This window comes from Serinus canaria, chromosome 3 (assembly GCF_022539315.1).
Source record: "Serinus canaria isolate serCan28SL12 chromosome 3, serCan2020, whole genome shotgun sequence".
Lineage (NCBI taxonomy): Eukaryota > Metazoa > Chordata > Aves > Passeriformes > Fringillidae > Serinus > Serinus canaria.
Window position 1 is genome coordinate 7,487,364 of NC_066316.1, and position 19,146 is coordinate 7,506,509.

Consider the following 19,146-nt stretch of genomic DNA (forward strand, 5'->3'; position numbering starts at 1 on the left):
CAAATGTGATGCATAATCACAAGGAATTTTGAAAGTGGTGTATAACCAACCATCCATATTGTAAGAAGGAATCACACTTTCTCCCTGGGGCTGAGAAATCTCCTAAGTGGAACCTCCAGCAGCAAGACAATTATTTTGTTGTGAAACTGGGAATAGCAGCAATGTTTTTACCTTGGTCGTGCTGTACATTGTTTACAACCTCAATAAAAGTGTTTTAATTCCTCATTAGGTTGGACTTTACAGAAAAAGAAAATGTTGCAGCATAGCCACACTTAGAGGGATAAGTCTGCAGGGATAATATATCCCAGGTTTTCTCTTACCTGGTAGTGGACTAGTCTTTGAAGCTTAGGGGCTTGTGTTATCTAAGAGGAAAACAGAGTTTTCAGTCTAATCATTAGGCATTTTGGGGCTGTGGAAATGGCAGTGATATTCTGCCTTGCAGGAAAAAGAGGGTGATGTTTCCAGAGTTCTGATCAACTGCTGCTCAAACAAAGATCACAAAAGGGAACAAAAAATGGCAGCGTGTGACATTTTTCCTGTTAGCAGCAATTGTTACAATGATGGAGCACATGAACTTTGTCCACTCTCATTACAGACCAAAGAGTTCATCATTGTTGCTGGCTTCTCTGTACATGTCATGTTTCTTGATGTATCTAATGCTCTCCCTTTTCACACCTCATCAATGTGATGAAGCTGCTGAGTTTTGAGTAATCTTCTGGGCAGCAGGAAAACTGTCAGGAGACCCTTCCCACAGGGTGACTGGGAACATAAACCCCAATCAAGAGACGAGGTGGATATCGTCAGAAGAGTAAATATAAAATTCTGTGGGTAGAAAAAATACTGCAGATATCCAGGTTGTTATTCAGTGCCTCCCTGTGACTCAGGGCAGCACAGAAGGTTATACCCAGGCACTATATAAAACTATATATGTAAATATTATGTATTTTAAAGACTGTTTTTATCATCTCAAATGCCTTTGTTTTTTTTCCTCCCCAGTCTTTGCACTGCAATTTCAGTGGTTCAGAACAGAGCTGAATGCTTTTGATTGGATCACATTAGATAGTTTTGTCAGGATCTGAACTTGCTATTAACTGGCCTGATAAGCAATGTGAATCTGAAACAGAGGTTCATTAATCCTTTTTTTACAGATTTAAACATATGATCTATTATTAGGACTACAGTGATATTATAAATTAACATTATCAGATGAAAACTTCACGTTTTAAAACTGTCTTAAGTCAAAAGAGTAGTTTTAGGCTGTTACACATTTGCCTTTCTAGAAGAAAATATAACACAGCTCTGCTTTTGTTGTCTTTAGGTGAATGTTCTGTTGTTACATTTCGCCACTTTTTGAATTTTGCATTCTCTTCTCTTAGTTGGATACTTTGATCTTTTAAAGGTTGTGTTGAGAGATGAGTGTTCAGCAAGACTTGGCTCTCCTTTTCCATAATGTTTGTTGGTGTTTGTGTTACAGCAGTGCTTTTGGTCTCAGGTAAAGAGTAAAGCCTGGTTGTGTCAGATGCTACAAAAACCACATGGTAATAAATATGAAGAACATTTGTTAACACTCACCAGACATGTACACAACAGGAAAGGAAAGGTTGCACAGTTGTTCTGATGATAGAAATCTTGTTGTTGGAGACCTACTAAGTTTTCTTGTTTGCAGGTAGAGCTTGAATCTTTTATTTTTAACCAAAGGTAAAAATATGCTTGCTGTTTTTGAGGGATCTGATGTTTTGTTGGTTCAATAATTGCATGAGGTCTTGGATCTCTACATGAGCTTCAAGTCCAGCCCAGTTTGGAATCAGACTCAAACTGCTGTGGTCACATTGATATCAGATTGCTGGGAGTGAAATTATCTGGTGTTGTATGCTCAGAGGCTTGGGATGCTTGCTCTACAGAAATACTAATGAACAGAGGCAATAAGATGAGCTAGATCTCTGTCAATGTCATACTGAGTATGAGCTACACAAAATTAGCTTCCAGACTGCCTCAGAAGAAATTCCAGAGTTTGCATGTAGCCACTGGAATAAAGGATATTGCTGTTTCCAAGGCATTAATTATACCTGCAGATTTTGTATGGTGTCAGCTTGCCATGCTCTGCATATTCTCTCCATTAGGATTTGGATTGCATCATGCTTCATAAAACTAAATTCATTGAAGTTCTTCTTTGTTTGAAGTGCCCCAAAACTTTTTAAAATACATTAAACTCTGAACATGTGTGAGAAACCCAAAACTGGTCTGTATTTCAGTATTCCATTCTTACTTGAAAGGTACTGCTAAATTTCTATTGCATCATAAAGCCAACTTTATTCTGGCCTTCAGAGTGGCTCTGACAAGATATTTTTGCATTAGGAGAGAGTATTTTTTTCACTTCAAGGGTAAAATTAGCTAAAAATGTATTAGTACACGATTTTGAGTTTATGAAAATCATTACTTATGGTGGAGTTCTTTTTAGACAACTTTCACACAGCATCCCTCATTAGTCAAAAGAGGCAGGAGATGAATTCTAAATTTTCTATTCTTATAAACAGTGAGGCTGTCCTTAGGTTGTACAAGGGAAAGAAAGAAAGAAGAATGATGACAGGAGAAGTGGAGATACAAGAAAAGCAAGTAAAACATTTGTAGCTGAAATATGACACACTTTCACTAGCTCTGTGTTGGATTAATTGTTTTCTGCAGCTTGCCTAAATGAGGAGGGAGTTAATATATTCACAGTGATTCACACTTGGTAGAGGTTTTGTTTGCACCAGAAGGATGAAGGACATAATGATTTTCCCTGAATCTTGTAATAGATTTCCAGGCCTTCAGTACCTTTGTTACCAAGCTGCCTTTTTCAATTCTGCACTCTGACAGAAAATTCAGTACAGATAATCTAAAAGCTTCCCTCTCTTAAGTCTTTTCTCCTACTTTTTTGTTGCATTTGTTATCTATGAAGTGTGGAATGGGATAAAATTGGACATTCCCTTTTCAGTTAGTCTTTTGGGCACCCACATAGTTTGAATTTCATCAGAAAGAATGGAACTTGGCACAGAAGCTATTTGGCAGAACTGATAATAGAATTGGGATCAAAGAGCTGGCAGTATTTATACTTTGTACACAAATTATCACATAAATGTTCCTGGACTAGAGATAATGCATCTCTTCTTCACACTTGCTGTTTTATTTTAAGGAGGTTGCATTCATATTTACTAAAAAAAGTATTACTATTGCAGTAAAAATACTGAATATAATCCCTTTTGTCCTTTCTTTGGATACAGTATCATATCTGGAAAGAAAGTCCTTAAAATAGGACTAAAGAACTGAGAGGAAGTGTAGTATTTCTGGCAGGCAATTCATTCACTACTGACACTCATTGATTAAGTGAATTGTGCCAACACTATTTTTAGTCAATTTTACAAGTTCCTGAATTCAGCACTTTTGAAAAGTTAGAACATAACAATTGTTATTTTTAGCAATAATTGCCTAAGGATGTCTGTGTGCTTACCTAGGGATAATGAGAAGATAGATCCTGCTGTGTCTGCCAGGTGCTCATAGCAGGGGGAGCTTGTAATGGGAGAAGTTAGGAAAACTATTGCAAGAGTGAAGAGTTCAAACTTGTGACTCAGCCACAGCTTGGTCCTTATTCTTCTTCTACTCAGGGTGGGAAGCAGGATTTGCCAGAGTGATGCCTGATGAAAACTGGAGTATCTTTTAAAGGGAGATATTCACAGTGTTATTACTCATGAAAATATTTCTGTATGAAACTATTGCAGCTTAACTGACTATATTTTGCTGCTAATCTCATCTCTAAGTGTTTAGTCAATAATCAAAGTGCCAAACAAAGTGTCACTGTGTAACTGATGACCTCTTGCTCTACAATTCAACTTCTCCCAGTCCTCTTCTGGAGAGTTTGTAAACATAAGTCCTTGCAGTGGGAGAACATCACAAGTAACAGTGGAATAAGCTGAAGATGCAGCAAAAATTTGGATGAGTAATGTTGTCTGTACTGTGCTCCTGAGAGCAGTGTACTTCTCAGCCACTTGGGGTGATGCGATTTATGCATCTGTTCCTCAGAGCCGTGTTGAAATATTGGCAGAATTTGACTTGCTAATGGCCTGTATTTGCTCTAATTCAGTATGCAATAAAGTATTTGCATATTAATAAAAAGAAGGAAGTTAAACCAGAGGTCACTGTTATGTTTGGCAGAATGTTCAGTGTGGCTTTAAGTTGGGATCAAACCCTATTAAGCTACTATGCAATTACAAAAAGCAGTATAATTCCTAAATGCCGAGCACAATGATTTCACCCCATACCTGTTTATGGATGCAGTTTTTTTCTGCTGAGAGTTAAATGTCCTGCCTTGCATCTCGTTGCTGGTGTTTTCTATGAAGCTGTTGTAGTGCCAGGGAGGGAAATGTCTTTGCCATGTCTGCACTGCACCAAATCTGCTTCCTCAGACTGCCGCTCTTCACACACCCGACACGAAACAGCCCTTTGGCAAACACTTCGTTTTCAGCATTTATGGAAGTGTCAATCTTGGGCAGACCCCCAGGAGAAGGCCTGAGGGCCCTTCCTGAGCCCTGCAGATGGCTGAACTTCATTTTGATCATCCCTGAGGTTTGTGCATTCACAGCCCTGCCTGTGAGCTGGGGGTTGGTTTTGTAGCTCCTAGCGAGCAGCTGCCGCGCTAATTGCCGTTCTCCCCAGTTTTGGGGGAGCAGACAAAGGCGGCAGGAGCTCTTGGAGCAGCCCAGCTGCAGGGTGTCCTGGCTGCTTGTGCCTGAAATACCAAAGTGAGGTAGGGCAAGGAGAGGTTTATTACTCTGCTTTCTGCCAGCGCTGTGGAAATTAGAGGAGTTGGCACTCCGGGGTTGCTAACCCAGCTTCTGTTGCTGGTTCGGAATTAGCGTTAGAAAAAGGAAGGTCATAAAGATGTCTCCTGATCCCTGCTGAGTGGAAAAGAACAGTTTGCAGAGGAGATGCACTTGTAAGATCACAGCACATCTGCCCTAATGACATGCCTGCCAAGGAGGGGGCACTTCTTGGATTGTGTTGGTGCCCTGCAGACCTTTCAGTCTTTTTTTAAATCCGTTTCATAACCTTTTTACCTGTTGGCTGCTATGACCTTCCACGGGCTCTGCAAAACCAAAATATTTATGGATACTCCTGATGAGTGTCCTGTAAAGACCTGATTCTCCTCTCTCACTCCTGTTAAAGTTATTACTGGTCTTAAGAAAAAGCTTAAATATTCCAGTCATAAACTAGCTCCAGTGGAATATATAGAATTGAATATAATTATCCCCATGTTGCAGAAGAGAGAAAGAGACAATGAGAAGTGAAATGATAGGCCTAAATATAAATGTGTTTAGTAGCTGAGATGGAAAGAGCATCCAGAAATCCTGTATTTTAATATTAGATCTTGTACTGTGTCACAGATGGATATGGAGTGAGAATAGTAATTAGGCTCTTTGTGTTACTCATTTCATTGTCTGATATTTATGCTGTGGAGTGACTTATGTTCACATTCACTTAAGAGAAATGTTTAAAGAAATTCCAATAGCTCTTTAGAATAATTAAATTACCTTCACAAAGCACTGGCTTTTTGCTGCTTTGTTTCATTGTGATCCCAAGCAGTGAGTGGAGGGGTGAAAACACAGATGTTATATCCCTCTCTTTTTTAAATTTGTGCTCTGCATTTTGTTTGTAACATTAAGTCTTGCACGTGTGTGCTGCTCCTCTCCCCCAGATAAAATATAAAGCTGCATATATGAATTTAATAGGTTCAACTGCATGTTGTCCTTTTGATAATCTGGAATCCATTTCCCAGGCATTTTCTTCTGAACTCCATGCACAAATCTACCTATCAAACTGCTAAATACTTCTAGAGGTTTGCATAACGTGGTTTTGAATTACTTAAAATGGTTTTGTTACATGTTTGTGTTATAACAATTTGATGCTACTGAATTAGCAGCTAGCAAACAGTCTGTAGAGACACAAGCAAGTGTGGATTTTAACAGGAGAATTGAAATAAATTGGACCTGAATATTTGGACAGAAAACCTTAGTATATTTACTGTGACAGCATTGTATTGGGCTCTAGGGCAGCCTTTCAGAAGAGGTTTTGGAAGTCAAGTAACCCAAATATTTAAAGTAGATTAGAAAGATACACTAGAAAAGTGGGAAGACTTCTTGTATTTCAAGAGTAAAATTTAGTGTTTCATCTGTTTGATCAGAGCAAACAGTATGTTTAAAACTGTTGGAATTATTAAGATGTATGGTTTGTGTATTTAAATTACACATAGTTGACCCTTCTTCTTTGGTTTGTGCACCAGCAGGAGGAAACAGATGATTTGTTTCAGACTATGTACGTTCCACATACACACACAGTCTGGGCTAAGGCACATGCTGCTACTATTTTTTGTGTGGTTTTGCTTTCTTTTTTTCCCTTTCTTACACTCCACTTCTGATTTTTCCGTTCTGTGCTGTTCAGTTAGGAGAATTTCGGAGTCATTAAATAATCTCCCTTTGATCTCACAGTGTCTTTAACTCAGCTGACACTCCCCAGTAACCCAGGTTAGCTCTGGCAGGCTCTGTAGGAATGGGCTTTAAAGTGCTATTGAAATAACTCCTGTGTCCTGAAAACCTTGGGTACACCTCCACCCCCTCTTTCCCCTGCTATTGATGAGGACTGATTCTGTCAGCTTTTTTGAGGGATGAGGTGGAAAAGGCAGCAAATGAACCCCATAGTGACAGGCTGCAGCCATCCTCTAGTGCCGGCAGATGCAGTAAAGCAGTGTGCACTTAGATCACACCTCATCTGGGGCCTGTGATTCCACACATGATGATGCTTTCAGCTGGATGGAAGGGGGCTTGTGTGATTTTAAGGTGAACAACTTGTTTGCTCTGGGGTAACCCCCAGAAAGAGATTCAACCCCCACTTCTCTGTAGGATTTTCCTGCCATGGAGGAGGGGAAGGCAGGCATTAAGAGGGGAAGTTGTTTCAGCCTCTAACAGTGTAATGAAGACTCTCAGAAGCTCTGGTAGGGTAGAGTGTGTAATGGCTGGCCATTTCTGGGTACAGTGTGAAATCTGTGGTTGCAGTGTGGAGGTTGACAGGCACAGATGGAGACTGATGGAGACTCTTGGGTGTTTGGGGAAGGAACAGCAATTCTGTGAGAATTATTAGTATGTAGCATTCAGGAACACTGGTCTAAACAAAGTGCTGCAAAGAAGAATCTTGACATGTCAGTGGCTTAAGAGTGGGAAAACTGAGATTTGTGAGAATTTAATAGCATTGATGAAGGGATATTATTATTCCTGCTATAATATCTTCCCAGTTCTGTTTTCTGTGAGGTATTTTATGGGCCCTGTTCACTGATGAGACAAACTGTAAGAGTCATTCCATGTAAAAATGATACAGTGTCCTGTAAAATCAAAATTACATTTAAGAAGGAGGCATCCATCTGTAATAAACAGAATAAAGAGGAAAAATACAGACAAAAAAAGACAGTTTATCTTTTGTATAAGAACAACAGAACAGATTTAGAAAATGGGAAACAGAATAACTTTATTTGGGACTGAGCTTCTCTAAAGAGGTCTTTGTATTCCTATAAACAGAAAGAAGCTGCTAGTAGGTGCTTAAATTCAGTGTTTGTTTTCCTGCTCTTTAGTTCAGCCAAACCTAGGTGTCTATCCATAGCAAAGCCTGCTTTATTTTCTATGGAATTAGAGAAGGATCAATCTGCATGTGCAGTGTGTGTGTACTATTTCATATGAGAATGAATTATTGTGGTGAGATGGTAATGGGCATGATACCCACATATGATTTTACATTTTAAATGTAAATGATAAATTGTCAATAAGGGTTTACTGATGTGGACATTTACTTAACCATACAGTTATCTCAGAACAAAACTAACAAAATTACAGTGGTTTCTTCTTCCCTTGCTTGTGTTGTAGCAGAAGACATTTCTGGTTAGCAGCATTTTTTTTTTAATCTAGAAGCTGGCTTCCTTTTCAGGCTTTCCTGTGGTTTTCCACAGGGAAATATCAGCCAGCTGAATTTCTGGTGGTGAATTTGTTGTGCCATTAGAGCTTGGGACTCAAAGTGACCAAGTTGCCTCTCTTTAGAGTTTTGCTGCTATGCCAGTTTCTCCTTCTCCTCCATGTTTCATAACCATCACAAGCTTTATCTTGAGCTGTGTCAGAAAGCAGAGGTCGTTATTTGAATCAGGATGTTCCTGGTTCAAAATAGAAGTGTACTATTTATATCCTAACATGTTTACCATCTGACAGCTTCCTATGCTCTCACAGGAATGAATTAAAGACATTGGTTTAGTTCCTGTTGCAGTTATCTGTATCACTGAAGTTGCTTTTCAGTTGAGTGCCTCAGCAGGAACTACAAGGATTGCCTGCTGCTTGTTTCTCAGCCAGCTTTCTTCTCTCCAGGAGCTCAATCCCATGTTTGCTAAAGCTGATTTCAAGTTCTCATTGTTTTCAGAGGATATAGTGTCAAATTGCAGGTTGATTCTTACAGCCAAGAACGGAGGCAGTGTTTTATTTTAGTTACTTACTTGACCTCATAAGCTTTGGTGTTAGTTAGTGCCTTTCTATACTTTATGCTTCCAAGTCTCTCACCTCCTTTTAGATTTGGTCTCTGAAGTACATCAGCTGATGTACTTCAGTTGGAGGAACTTAGCTACCTGGCTTTGCAGGCTGAGCTTTGTTTGCTTCTTTGCACAAATTCTCTCCAGAAACAGTGATTAGCAATGATCCTTTCTTATTTATGTCTACAGGAAAATACCACTCCAAGAAAAGGTTGAAGAGACATTCATGACCCATTTGCTGTTCTACCAAAAGTATAGATTTAATTTACACCAGAAATTGTGATGGAAAGTGAGCCTACTTCTGAGAGTCCTCTGCTTCCTTTGTTTCCTTTCTAATTTCACTGCAGATTTTTGGTTTGTTTTTCAAGCTCTGCATAAGTATTCATTGTGGGTTTCCTTCCCTGTTATTACCAGCCAGCCCACTGATCAGGGTTGCAGTCTAGCTAAGTTTGTGTATTGTGTTGGAATCAGCAATCAAATATGTGAAAATGAATATAATACACTTTTGAGTGCTGTGATGTTCAGTGGGCAGATGTACATCATGAAGACCTTTCTTGTCTACAATTTGTTATGAAGATGAATCATTCTTTGGGGAAAGGTTATAGTCATGTTGTAAATCACATTCTCAAGCTGAAAAAAAAAAAAATAAAGGAGATCCAGCAGTGATAAATAAGTACCATCTGGGATCTGAAGTATATAGTTGTATTATGATTTCTCCTCTACATAAAATAAGCCCTTGAGAATGTTTAAGTTGAAGGCACAGTCACAGAGACACCCAAATCTGTTAACTTCTTCAAGTGCTGAAGTGAAATCCATTAAAACAGTATGTTCCATGTGAGGTGGAAAGACTCCTAGAGCCAAGATGATGGAATTCCTTGCAGCACAGCTCTATGGGAGTAGGTATTTGGAGAAGCTGTGTAGTAAATTTTACCTTGTTTAAAAAAAATAGAGGTCACTTTAATTATATGTCATATGATAATGAATTGTCATCAAAAAAAGCCCCCAAATGCCTTTTGTGATTTAATTTTGGTTGATGTATCTCCAAGATGAAGTAGTGGATGCAGATGAGTTGTGTATGAGTTTGTCAAGCTTTGAGAAATATGCAATGCTGGAAATTAATCTTTTCTGTGACTTGAAGAAAAGAAACGGGGATTTCTGAGAAAAGACATGGGAAGAAAACAAGAGAAGAAAGACAGCTAAGAAATGAGAAAGCAGTGAAGAAAGCAAAGTGCCTTTTGAAATAACTACTGTGAATCAACATCACATACATTTCTGCTTCTGCCAGCTGCCCACTCATTTTCTCTTTTAATAGAAAGAATCGTCATGGTTCTGAAACAACAAGTGTAGGGAGCCATGGATTTTCTTAGGAAGTGAGTTTCCTGTCTCAGTGGGTTTGTGCTTGCAAGACTGACTTAGTAATGGCTTTGATCTCTTTATGGTGTATATAACATATCAAAATGGTAGAAGCAGTGCTTTGTTTTTCCAAAGACACTCCTCCAATGTAGGAGCAAAACTTCAGAAATAACTTTGTTTCCTTTCTGAATGCTTCAGTAATAAAACTTTGTTCTTTGAAAACTCTTTTACTGGCATTCATTTAGTCTCAAAGTGCTTTTGTGAGGGAAGCATTAATATCATGTATGTTTTGTAGACATGGATCTGGAGCACCAGATGAGACAGTAAGTGATTTGTCCCATGTGTCTCAACAAGGCCTTGGAGTACAAACTTGGGTAGAACCTTAACAAACCTGGCCCTGGGTCCTGTGCTCCTTGCTCAAAGCCACGCTGTCTGCCAGTTGAGGTGTGTTAGGGACAGACACACAGGAGACTTGCAAGACTTGCAGAGTTGATTTGTTCTCTGAAAAACTACCTAGGTGACTAGAATCAAGGAGATGTTTGTTTTACTGACTTCTGTTCTTTCTGTTCCTTTCCTTTTAGCTGGTGCTGCCGGAGTACTCCATCCACAGTCTTTTCTGCATAATGTTTTTATGTGCTCAGGAGTGGCTCACACTGGGGTTAAATGTTCCTTTGCTTTTTTATCACCTCTGGAGGTAAGCCCTTCTTTTACATGCTGACTGCTTGCTAGCCTTGCTTTTCAGCTCAGCACGCATGCAGGTTGTGTGAACAATGAAGGACAGTGATAGGAGTGGAGATGAGCATCTCTTGCCTAAGGTTCTCACCTATAAGCCACTGAAACTTCTATTTCCAGAGAAAAAGGAAATTTTTTCATGATTTAGAATGGCTAAGGAAAACATATGATAATACAATGTGGCTTTCAGTTACTTGGATGAATATTCTGAAGGGTGTCAGGATGCACTCATCTCAAGTGAAAACATGGAAGTGAAATAGGCTGGAATCTGAATGTTGAACTTGGTGAGGCTCTAAATACTTCACAGATGGGGAGTTGCAAGACAGTTCATATCTGAAAGAGCTTGGACTTCTTCATTCAGCCCTAGCAAGGAAACCTTTCCATTGTAGCTGTGAAACAGACTGGGAAGGTTGACAGATTTTTGTGTCTCATCTTCTTTGGCAGCTTTTTGATTTATTTTTTTCCCCCCCAGTATAAAGTAAGTTGTTTCTTTCTGTACAGTAGGGAATTTCTGTTCTTCAAGAGAATCCTCTTTCAGAGACTCATGGAGTAGGGATTGGATTTCTTCACACTGCTCATATGAAAAGGGGGGAGTGTTCCCACTCTGGACCTCTGAATTGTGTTTATATTCACCAAGGGCCTTCCAGAGTTGATCACATAAGACTTGCTGTTGAGTGCAGCTGCTGCTGCTGCATCTCCCTAGTTGAGGATCAGCCTTCTAGTTGAGGATCAGCCTTCTGTTGCTTCTGAAAATAACCAAGAGAGATCAGTTTTTGTGGTTGTCAGTCTGGAGACTTCCCTAGTTCTGCATTTTCACAATGCTTGTAAAAGCACAGATGATTTTTGTCTGTCAGGGTCTCTTTGTGTTACAAAGGTACATATGGTAGCAGAAGAATAATTCTGTAAAGAAGAGTTATTATCATCATCTCAACCAGGAAGTAAAAAGCAGTAGCTTTTTTACTTTTTTTTTTCCTGCAAAAGCTCAGTGCTAATGCAGAGTCATATGATAAGGTGTATTATTCAGAAATTAGAGTGCCAGTATAGTTCTCAGAAAGCTAAATGAAATGAGCTACAAGTGCTTTTCTACCTATTGTTCTGCTGCAATAAAAGTGATAATGTTTTATGCTGCTATTTTGCTAAGGGTTAACAACCCTTAGTGTGACAATGAGACCCATTAAAAAATTTTCTAAAACCAATTTTTTTTTTCCAAGGGGAAAATGGTCAGATTCTAAGTAATGATATTAACCTTTGGAGGAAATTTCTTTTTTTTTTTTATTTTTCTATGATTTTTTTATATGGCTTGCTATGGATTCTCCATAATTACTCCTGCTTTAATCACAGGCAGGTTTGGATTCATTGTGTAAAGTTCTGCACAGAACCATGGGAAGACACTGTAATATCTTCATCCAAATGAAGAGAATTAAGCAAGATTCCACCTGTGGTTCCCCATAAAAGAACTTGCAATCTTATTAGAGATTGTAAGTGAATGAGACTAACATTGGAAGAGAGAAAGGCAAAGTTATTTTGAGAACATCTCCTTTCAAAGTTTGCTGCTGGTGGCTTGCTTGGTGTTTTTATATCTTCCTGTCTATCTGTCTATCCATCTGTAAGAAATCAGCAGTCTTCTGCTTTCTTTGTCAAAGCAGCAGAAATAACAATATTTCCTCTGATTCGTGCTGATCTTAGAGCAGTTCATTAATTTTGCTGAGGACTTCTTTTTTTGTTGTTTTGCTTTTGCTTTTTACTGCAAACTAACTGAGACAAAAGCTCCTTTGCCATAGAAGTTCTTCTGTCACGATTTTCTCAAACACTCAATCATTGCTGAGAATAATTATAAATGTGTCCTATGTAAAAAGAAAAATATTTTTTTAAGAAAATTATTTAGATGATAAATTCTTGAGCAGTGCCACATGCGGAAAATATTGGTCAGCCACTTCTTGCATTACTCCATATTGGCTTTTTTCCTTTTCAGAGTTGGAGGAACTTAGCTACCAGTTGGTTGGGACTGTCACCTTTCATCATGTCTGAAATCAGTTGTGTAGGTGCAGTAAAAGCCCTGTAATCCTTCCTCTTCTCTGTGATCACAAACCACCATATATTGTCACTCACAATGTGTAAGTTATGAGTGGATAAGCCAGAAATAACTCTGTAGGAAGGGGAAATGTTTTGATCTGAAGAATTAATAGACCACAGAAAATCCACATTCATTAATTGCTTGGTTCTGTAAGGAAGGAGTGCTTAGACTAGCATCCTGATTTTTACAATGTCTGGAAATAGAGACTTGGGAAAGAAAGGGGAATTCCTGCTATATCATGGAAGATGGTAGTCAGGTGTGTGTCTGCACATACTTAATACAGATTACTACAGAGTCATTCCAGGTGTCTTCTCCTGCTCTTTCAGGTATTTTCGTTGCCCAGCAGACAGCTCAGAGCTGGCCTACGATCCGCCTGCAGTCATGAACGCAGATACCTTGAGTTACTGCCAGAAAGAGGCCTGGTGTAAGCTGGCCTTCTACCTCCTTTCCTTCTTCTACTATCTCTACTGGTAAGTCTGGCCATTTCACTAAGCTGCTTTTCATTTCACTTGTGGAATTGCATTTAGGAATGACTGGAACCCATTGGACAATTTCCTTAGTCTCATAAAAGGTTGCTTCTGCTGTTGATTCAGTGAAGCGCTCCTGCTGACTGCTGGCACTTCAGTACAGAATATTCAGTGTTTACCTAAGGCTTGAGCCAGGCCCCAGCACCAACCAAAGGAAATAACTTTTGCTTCTCTGTATGATCTTTTAGGATGGTAAAATAGTGAATGTTGTGCTAATGGCATTACATCAAATAAAAAACTATAATTTCTTATGATTCAAGAGGATTATAAGAAAAATACTATACCTTTGGTACAGTGATACTCAAGATGGTAAATAAATGGGTAGGTAGATGTTGGGTGGGAGCGTGGGATGCACCATGCCCCTAGTCATTCCTACAGGCTCCCCCTCATGACAGGGCAAATCCTGTACATGATCCAAACCCCTAATTAAAGTAAATTCATGGAGAAATGCACATCAGTTGCATATCACATGTCTTCTGTGCACAGGCACAAATGCCCAGTGCAAAAATATGTCAGGATCATTTAAGGTAAGGCCTTGCCAGGATCTCAGTGTAATCACACAATTAAAACTACTGAACAACAAAATCTAACAGACTTTAAATGGAGGTGGTGCTGTAGCTGTCTTTCTTGTACTCCTTCTTCCATGAGATATGTGCTTAGAGTTTCCTCTTCAAGCCAGTCTTGCATGTATTCATCCCCCTGCAAGGCAGGTTTGTGTGCTGGTGGAAGAAAAGTGGTTTTCTTCTCTGATTATTGGTGTCTGACCTTTTCTGCTGTTCACCACATCTTCAGGAGTCACTGCTGCACGTTGCTGTTTCTCAATATTCCTTTTAAATGCTATTGAGGTTTGTGGAAAAAAAAGCATTTTTTAACTCCCCGTTTTTGCGTAGGGATCAAAGTCAGCTCAGCAGTGTGGTGTAGCATCTCTCCTGAGACTTTACTGCTGTGCAGCTTCCTCTGAGCCCTTCAATCTAAAACATGGCCACCATCCAAAATTCACTGCCTGGTGCTAGATAAAATAGTATAAATTACAGACTTTTTTTCAATGCTTTCCTGGGTATTGGCAGAATTAGAATTGCAGCAGAAATGGAGCTGTGGCAATATATACTGTTTTCTCTGCTTTTCAGAGTTGCATTTAATATGTCTGGATTCAGTCCAGCTGGTGGCTGCATTTTATGTTTCTTCTAGTGCACAGAGTTTTTTTCCAAAGGAATCAAAACAATGCAATTTCATGGAAAGCCTTGCCTGCCCTGCCGAGAGCTTGCTGGTTGAAGTTTGAAAGATCAAACACGCTAAAGCAAAATGGTTTTGTTTCTTTGCTGTTCAAATCCAGACATCAGACTGAGCTTTAAAAAGCTCAAACACAGCTTGTGGTGCAGTAGGATGTCGATAATGAATTTGTTATTTCTTGAGTGCCTTTTGATACCCATCTTGAATACACCATAATTAAGATGCTTTAGAGAGATAGAAGGAATGCAAAGGAAAGCACAGGCCATTACAGCCAGACCTGAGGAACAGACAGCAAAGGGTTATAAAAATCAAAGTGCTCTGCATGCTTCAAAGGGATACTTTCATATTGTGTCTTTCTTTTACATTCAGCATGATCTACACTCTGGTGAGCTCTTAACTGAAAGATCATCACTAAGGACTGAAAACAACAAAGGCTGGAGGTGCAAGGACGAGCGAACCAAGGGATGCATGATTAAAAAAAGCAAAAAGGAACACTTTGAACCCAAGCAGTAAATATGGTACATGAAAGAGAGATCCAGCAAAGAGAAGCAAAATACCATGGGAGAATGCCTGAGTTAATTCTGTTTGTCTCCTGTTTCTCAATGTATTGCAGCAAATGATTTTCAAAACCCAAGCAAACAAAAAAATTGCAACAACGTGGGCCAAATTATACTACTGTTCACCTTTCCAGGGATAATGCTGCTTGGTTTAGTGGATTCATTAAAACTTTAATGCCTGAAGTCCCTGCTGTCTTCCAGGAAGCAACATTTCTGTTCTTAAGGACCATTCTGGACTGAAGAAGCACAGGACAAGATGATCTTACACAGAAAGAAGGAGCTGTACAACATTCTGAAAACAAGCAGTGAGCGGACTTCGGGTGGGATGTGTGACTGAACTGCAGGGCTGTTCTCATGACACTAGTCAAACAGGGATGTCAAGTCTCATGGAACTGCTTCAGTGGTTTTGGTTTATTGGTTTTTTTTCCCCCACCAAAACAACAATACCAAAAGAACTTGCAGTTTCAATGTTCTGTATTCTAACTATATGCTATTCCTGCAGGTGAACATCCAGTATATTTCTGTACTTCATTTGTGATGCACCAACACCAGTGAGATGGTGAGATGCAGTGAGATGTAGAAATACATTGGGTTTAACCTAATCAGGCCAAGCACTTATAAGAATAGAGTTCCTCTGACTGAAAAAAAAAACCCAAACCAGGTAAAAGCTGCATATATTTAAAGAGAATTGTAACATAGCTATTATATTCATCACAATGCTGGATAGCAAATACTGGACCAGCTAATTGTGGTCTGTAATTCTGTTTTGTAGTTTTACTTCTGCTGTAAAATTTAAGCTGGAACAAATACATAAAATGTCTTTGTCTTGTATGAGGTTCCTATTGAAAGATGTTCTGTTTTTTATAATTTAAAGGTTTTAAAATTTTTGTCATAGAATTCTCATTCTAATTCATTTATATGGGCTGCATATCTTTATACTTATATATGTATATACAAATACATATCTACATAAATACTCTATATTTAAATACTACAATCTATTTAAATTTTAGGTCCATCTGTTTGACAGGTCAAAGGCATCAAGTGTCCAGAACTGCTGCTAAATATATTTCAGTGCTGATCCAGGTGAACCCAGACTCATTCCCTCAAAGTCACTGGTGCTGTGGGTAGTAGCAAGGCTGTAAACTCAAGACTAACAGCAGAGCCTTCACGGACACTGCTTAGCTCTTGCATTGGGAATGAGCTGATAAGGTGGGTTTCTACCAGAGACTGGCAGAGAACAGTGTGGAGAGGCCAATCTGTCCCCTGGCTTGGTCACAGCTGGTTCTGTTAGCAGGAGCTCACTGATCACCCTCTTTGGTCTGGCTGTTGAGGGCCAGAAGACTGATCCTGTACCAAGCTCTGAGGTGTTCTTAGGCTGGGCACAGCAGTTCAGCTGGAGAGATGCAATCTCACCATGGCTGCTGAGTCATCCCATGTCTGGCATGTTCCCTGTGGAGCTGGAGTTACTGTGTGCCTGCAGTGCCAGGACTCACTGTGCCTGCAGTGCCAGGACTCACTCTGGTTTGGTCTGTGCAATAACAAAATTAAATCCTGTTAACCAACAAAGCACAGTGGCTGCATGCTAACTCTGCTCCTGGACCATGCCAGCTCCCAAATCCTGCCTGGGCATTGCTTGGAATGGGGCTAGCTGGCCTGTGCAAGCATTATACCATGCAAGCATTCTAACAATATTTAAATGAACTTGTCCCAAGGGCTGATGTTCTTTAATTTACAGTAGTTTTTGTTGGATGCATTTCATCCTCATACAATGTAGTATACCCAGTTCTAGAAGCATAAGGCTGCCAAATCAGATGTTGGGAAGCTGATTTGGACTCTGATGGTTCATAGGTTTGGATTGTACCCACCACAGAGGTGGCTGAACTGACCCTGCTGGCAATACAGAAATGCTCTCTTGGAGTGAGCCTGAGCTAAGGAACTTCACTGCACCAATACAGAGCTAACTGATGGAGTTCTGCTGCGGTGGAATAATTAATGCACAACCCATGAAAAGCTGATGTTTGTCTGTAACTGAATTTCTTCTGGGCATCCTGACTAAAGCATCTAGTTCTACAGCAGTATAGGAACTAGATTCACAGGAACAAGTCACAGTGAATAACTTCTAGATGTCTTGCTACCTCATAAAACTTTCATCTCTGAGCAGGTGACTGAATCTTTCCATACATCTTCTAGTATTTCATAGGAGATGAAAAGAAATTGCTTCAGGTTCCCTATATTCCAAATACACACTTTCAAGTCAGTTTCATTGAAAGACTTGGAATTTTGTGAGGTTGGATGGGTGAAAGTATGATGGCTTCTTGCCTGAAAACACATAGTTTTCAAATCCTGAGGTTCAGGGATGAGCTGGACTGTAGGAGGTCAATTATTTGCCTGCAGGGCTGAGTTTTTGTAACTGGCATTGGGCTGTAATTCTTGACTTTGCACAAAAAGCATTTGTTCATGTGGGTCTGTGGAATGTAACCTCAGGGGACTTCAAGGACTGGTGTGGATATGCTTGATCATTTGAAAGAGGTTCTCTGTTTCAGGCAACTTCATCAATACACTTACCAAGCTCCACTGGAAAGCAGAACACTTCATTTGGTCCTACTACTGCTTTGAGTGAGTGTTTCCAGGATTTCACTGCTCTGGTACTTGAATTTTGGTTTTTTTGTTTTGTTTTGTTTTTTGTTTTTTGTTTTTTTTTTTGTGTGTGTTTCCAGAATAAATTTATTCTTAGATAATTTATTCCACTTGCTTTTGAAACATTAGCCTAAGTACACTTTCTCTAATGCTGCTTAAGATTTCAATATATAGAGAAATAAGTCCTTTTCACCCTCCATTCTGTTAAAAGTGATCTGCCTCCTGTCCTTCCATAGAAAACTATTCTCCATTTCTTCTTTAAAGGGTTTCTCTGTTGTCTTTCCAGTCAAATTAATCTTTCTTAAGTGTGAATAATCACAGCTGTTCAGAGTATTCTGGAGAGTGTCTTACTCTAATTAGTCCTTGCTGTGAGTGGACAATTAAAGTTAGGATGTCTCAGTTCTTTCCAATAATACTTATTCAAAAAAGTAATCACACAGTTCTCAATAGCATTTTGTTTCTCTTTGATATAGATCTTGAAGCTGATGGAAAAACTGATTAATATTACGTTCCCTTTCATTGAATTTAATCTGCAGAGCCAGGAGTTAGACTTGATGATCCTTGTGGGTCTCTTCCAGCTCAGGAGATTTTGTGATTCTGCTTCAACCAAAGCAAGGGAAGAATAGAAAAGAATACTGTGATCTTTGGTCAAAAAGGAAGTGTCTTCCCCATTATACACTTTTGACTGACAAATAATCTGTGCTATCCTTTTTGTCTCCAGTTCCTCCTCGTTGGTTAGTGGAGGCTGGAGGTTTCCTCTGCAAGCCTGCTTTCTTCCTGTCTCTTTTCCCAGAAGGCTGAATGTTATTATTTAGGAGCAGAGTTCTCTTCTCTCACAGAGAGAAGAATTTTCTGGGATTTATTTGATGATAAATCCCAGAAGACACAAGAAAACACATCATCACTCTTAGCTCCTTCAGGAGCAGATGTGAAATGAACGCGTTCTTAAATGAGTATTCATTTTCCTCAGCTGCACTGTCTGTGAAGTGAAGGAGGTGATAGTTACCTTGTGAACTCTTCCCATACATGTTGTACTCTTTTTTTTTTTTTCCTTTTTCCAGTGACTGTTGAATCTGCTTAAAAGGAAAAGGTAAGAGGTGGAAAAAAATTGGGAGAGGATGAGACCTGGGTGAGCTGCTTACCAAAGAGGCATCTACACAGTGTGCTGGCCTTTAGCTGCTTGTTCCTGGAAGGGATGAAAGGCAAGGTCTCCTATTTATAGTCAGGTAATTGCAGTGATGCTGAATAAAATTGTTGCTGCTCTGACTGTTTCAGTTTCAAGTACAGCAAATCAGTGCTGATAGCAGAATGCTTCGCCTACAAATAATTAACTGTACTTAAGCTGTCAGAAATGTTTTTCCATCTGCTTCCTTGAGCCATATTCTTCCTTTTGCACTAAGCCCCCTTGAAGAGAAAGAAAAAGTTCTCCAACCTACACCTTACAGA

The 19,146-nt window shown here is 39.4% G+C and overlaps 1 protein-coding gene and 1 long non-coding RNA gene across 3 annotated transcripts in view; both read left to right on the forward strand.

Annotated features, from left to right (window-relative positions):
- CNIH3 (cornichon family AMPA receptor auxiliary protein 3) overlaps positions 1–15,991 on the forward strand; it is a 63,987-nt gene extending 47,996 nt beyond the window's left edge. For both annotated transcript variants that reach the window (XM_050972311.1, XM_009093761.4), the window contains 3 exons: positions 10,522–10,634; positions 13,073–13,216; positions 14,873–15,991. In XM_050972311.1, coding sequence (XP_050828268.1) covers positions 10,522–10,634; positions 13,073–13,216; positions 14,873–14,900 — 285 coding nt within the window. In that variant the 3' untranslated portion in view covers positions 14,901–15,991. The remainder of the gene's footprint in view (positions 1–10,521; positions 10,635–13,072; positions 13,217–14,872) is intronic.
- A 157-nt stretch (positions 15,992–16,148) lies between these two features.
- On the forward strand, positions 16,149–18,920 carry LOC127059475 (uncharacterized). The gene is made up of 3 exons (XR_007777372.1): positions 16,149–16,272; positions 17,607–17,679; positions 18,762–18,920. It is a non-coding gene; the product is annotated as an uncharacterized LOC127059475 (long non-coding RNA).
- Positions 18,921–19,146: the final 226 nt, after the last annotated feature.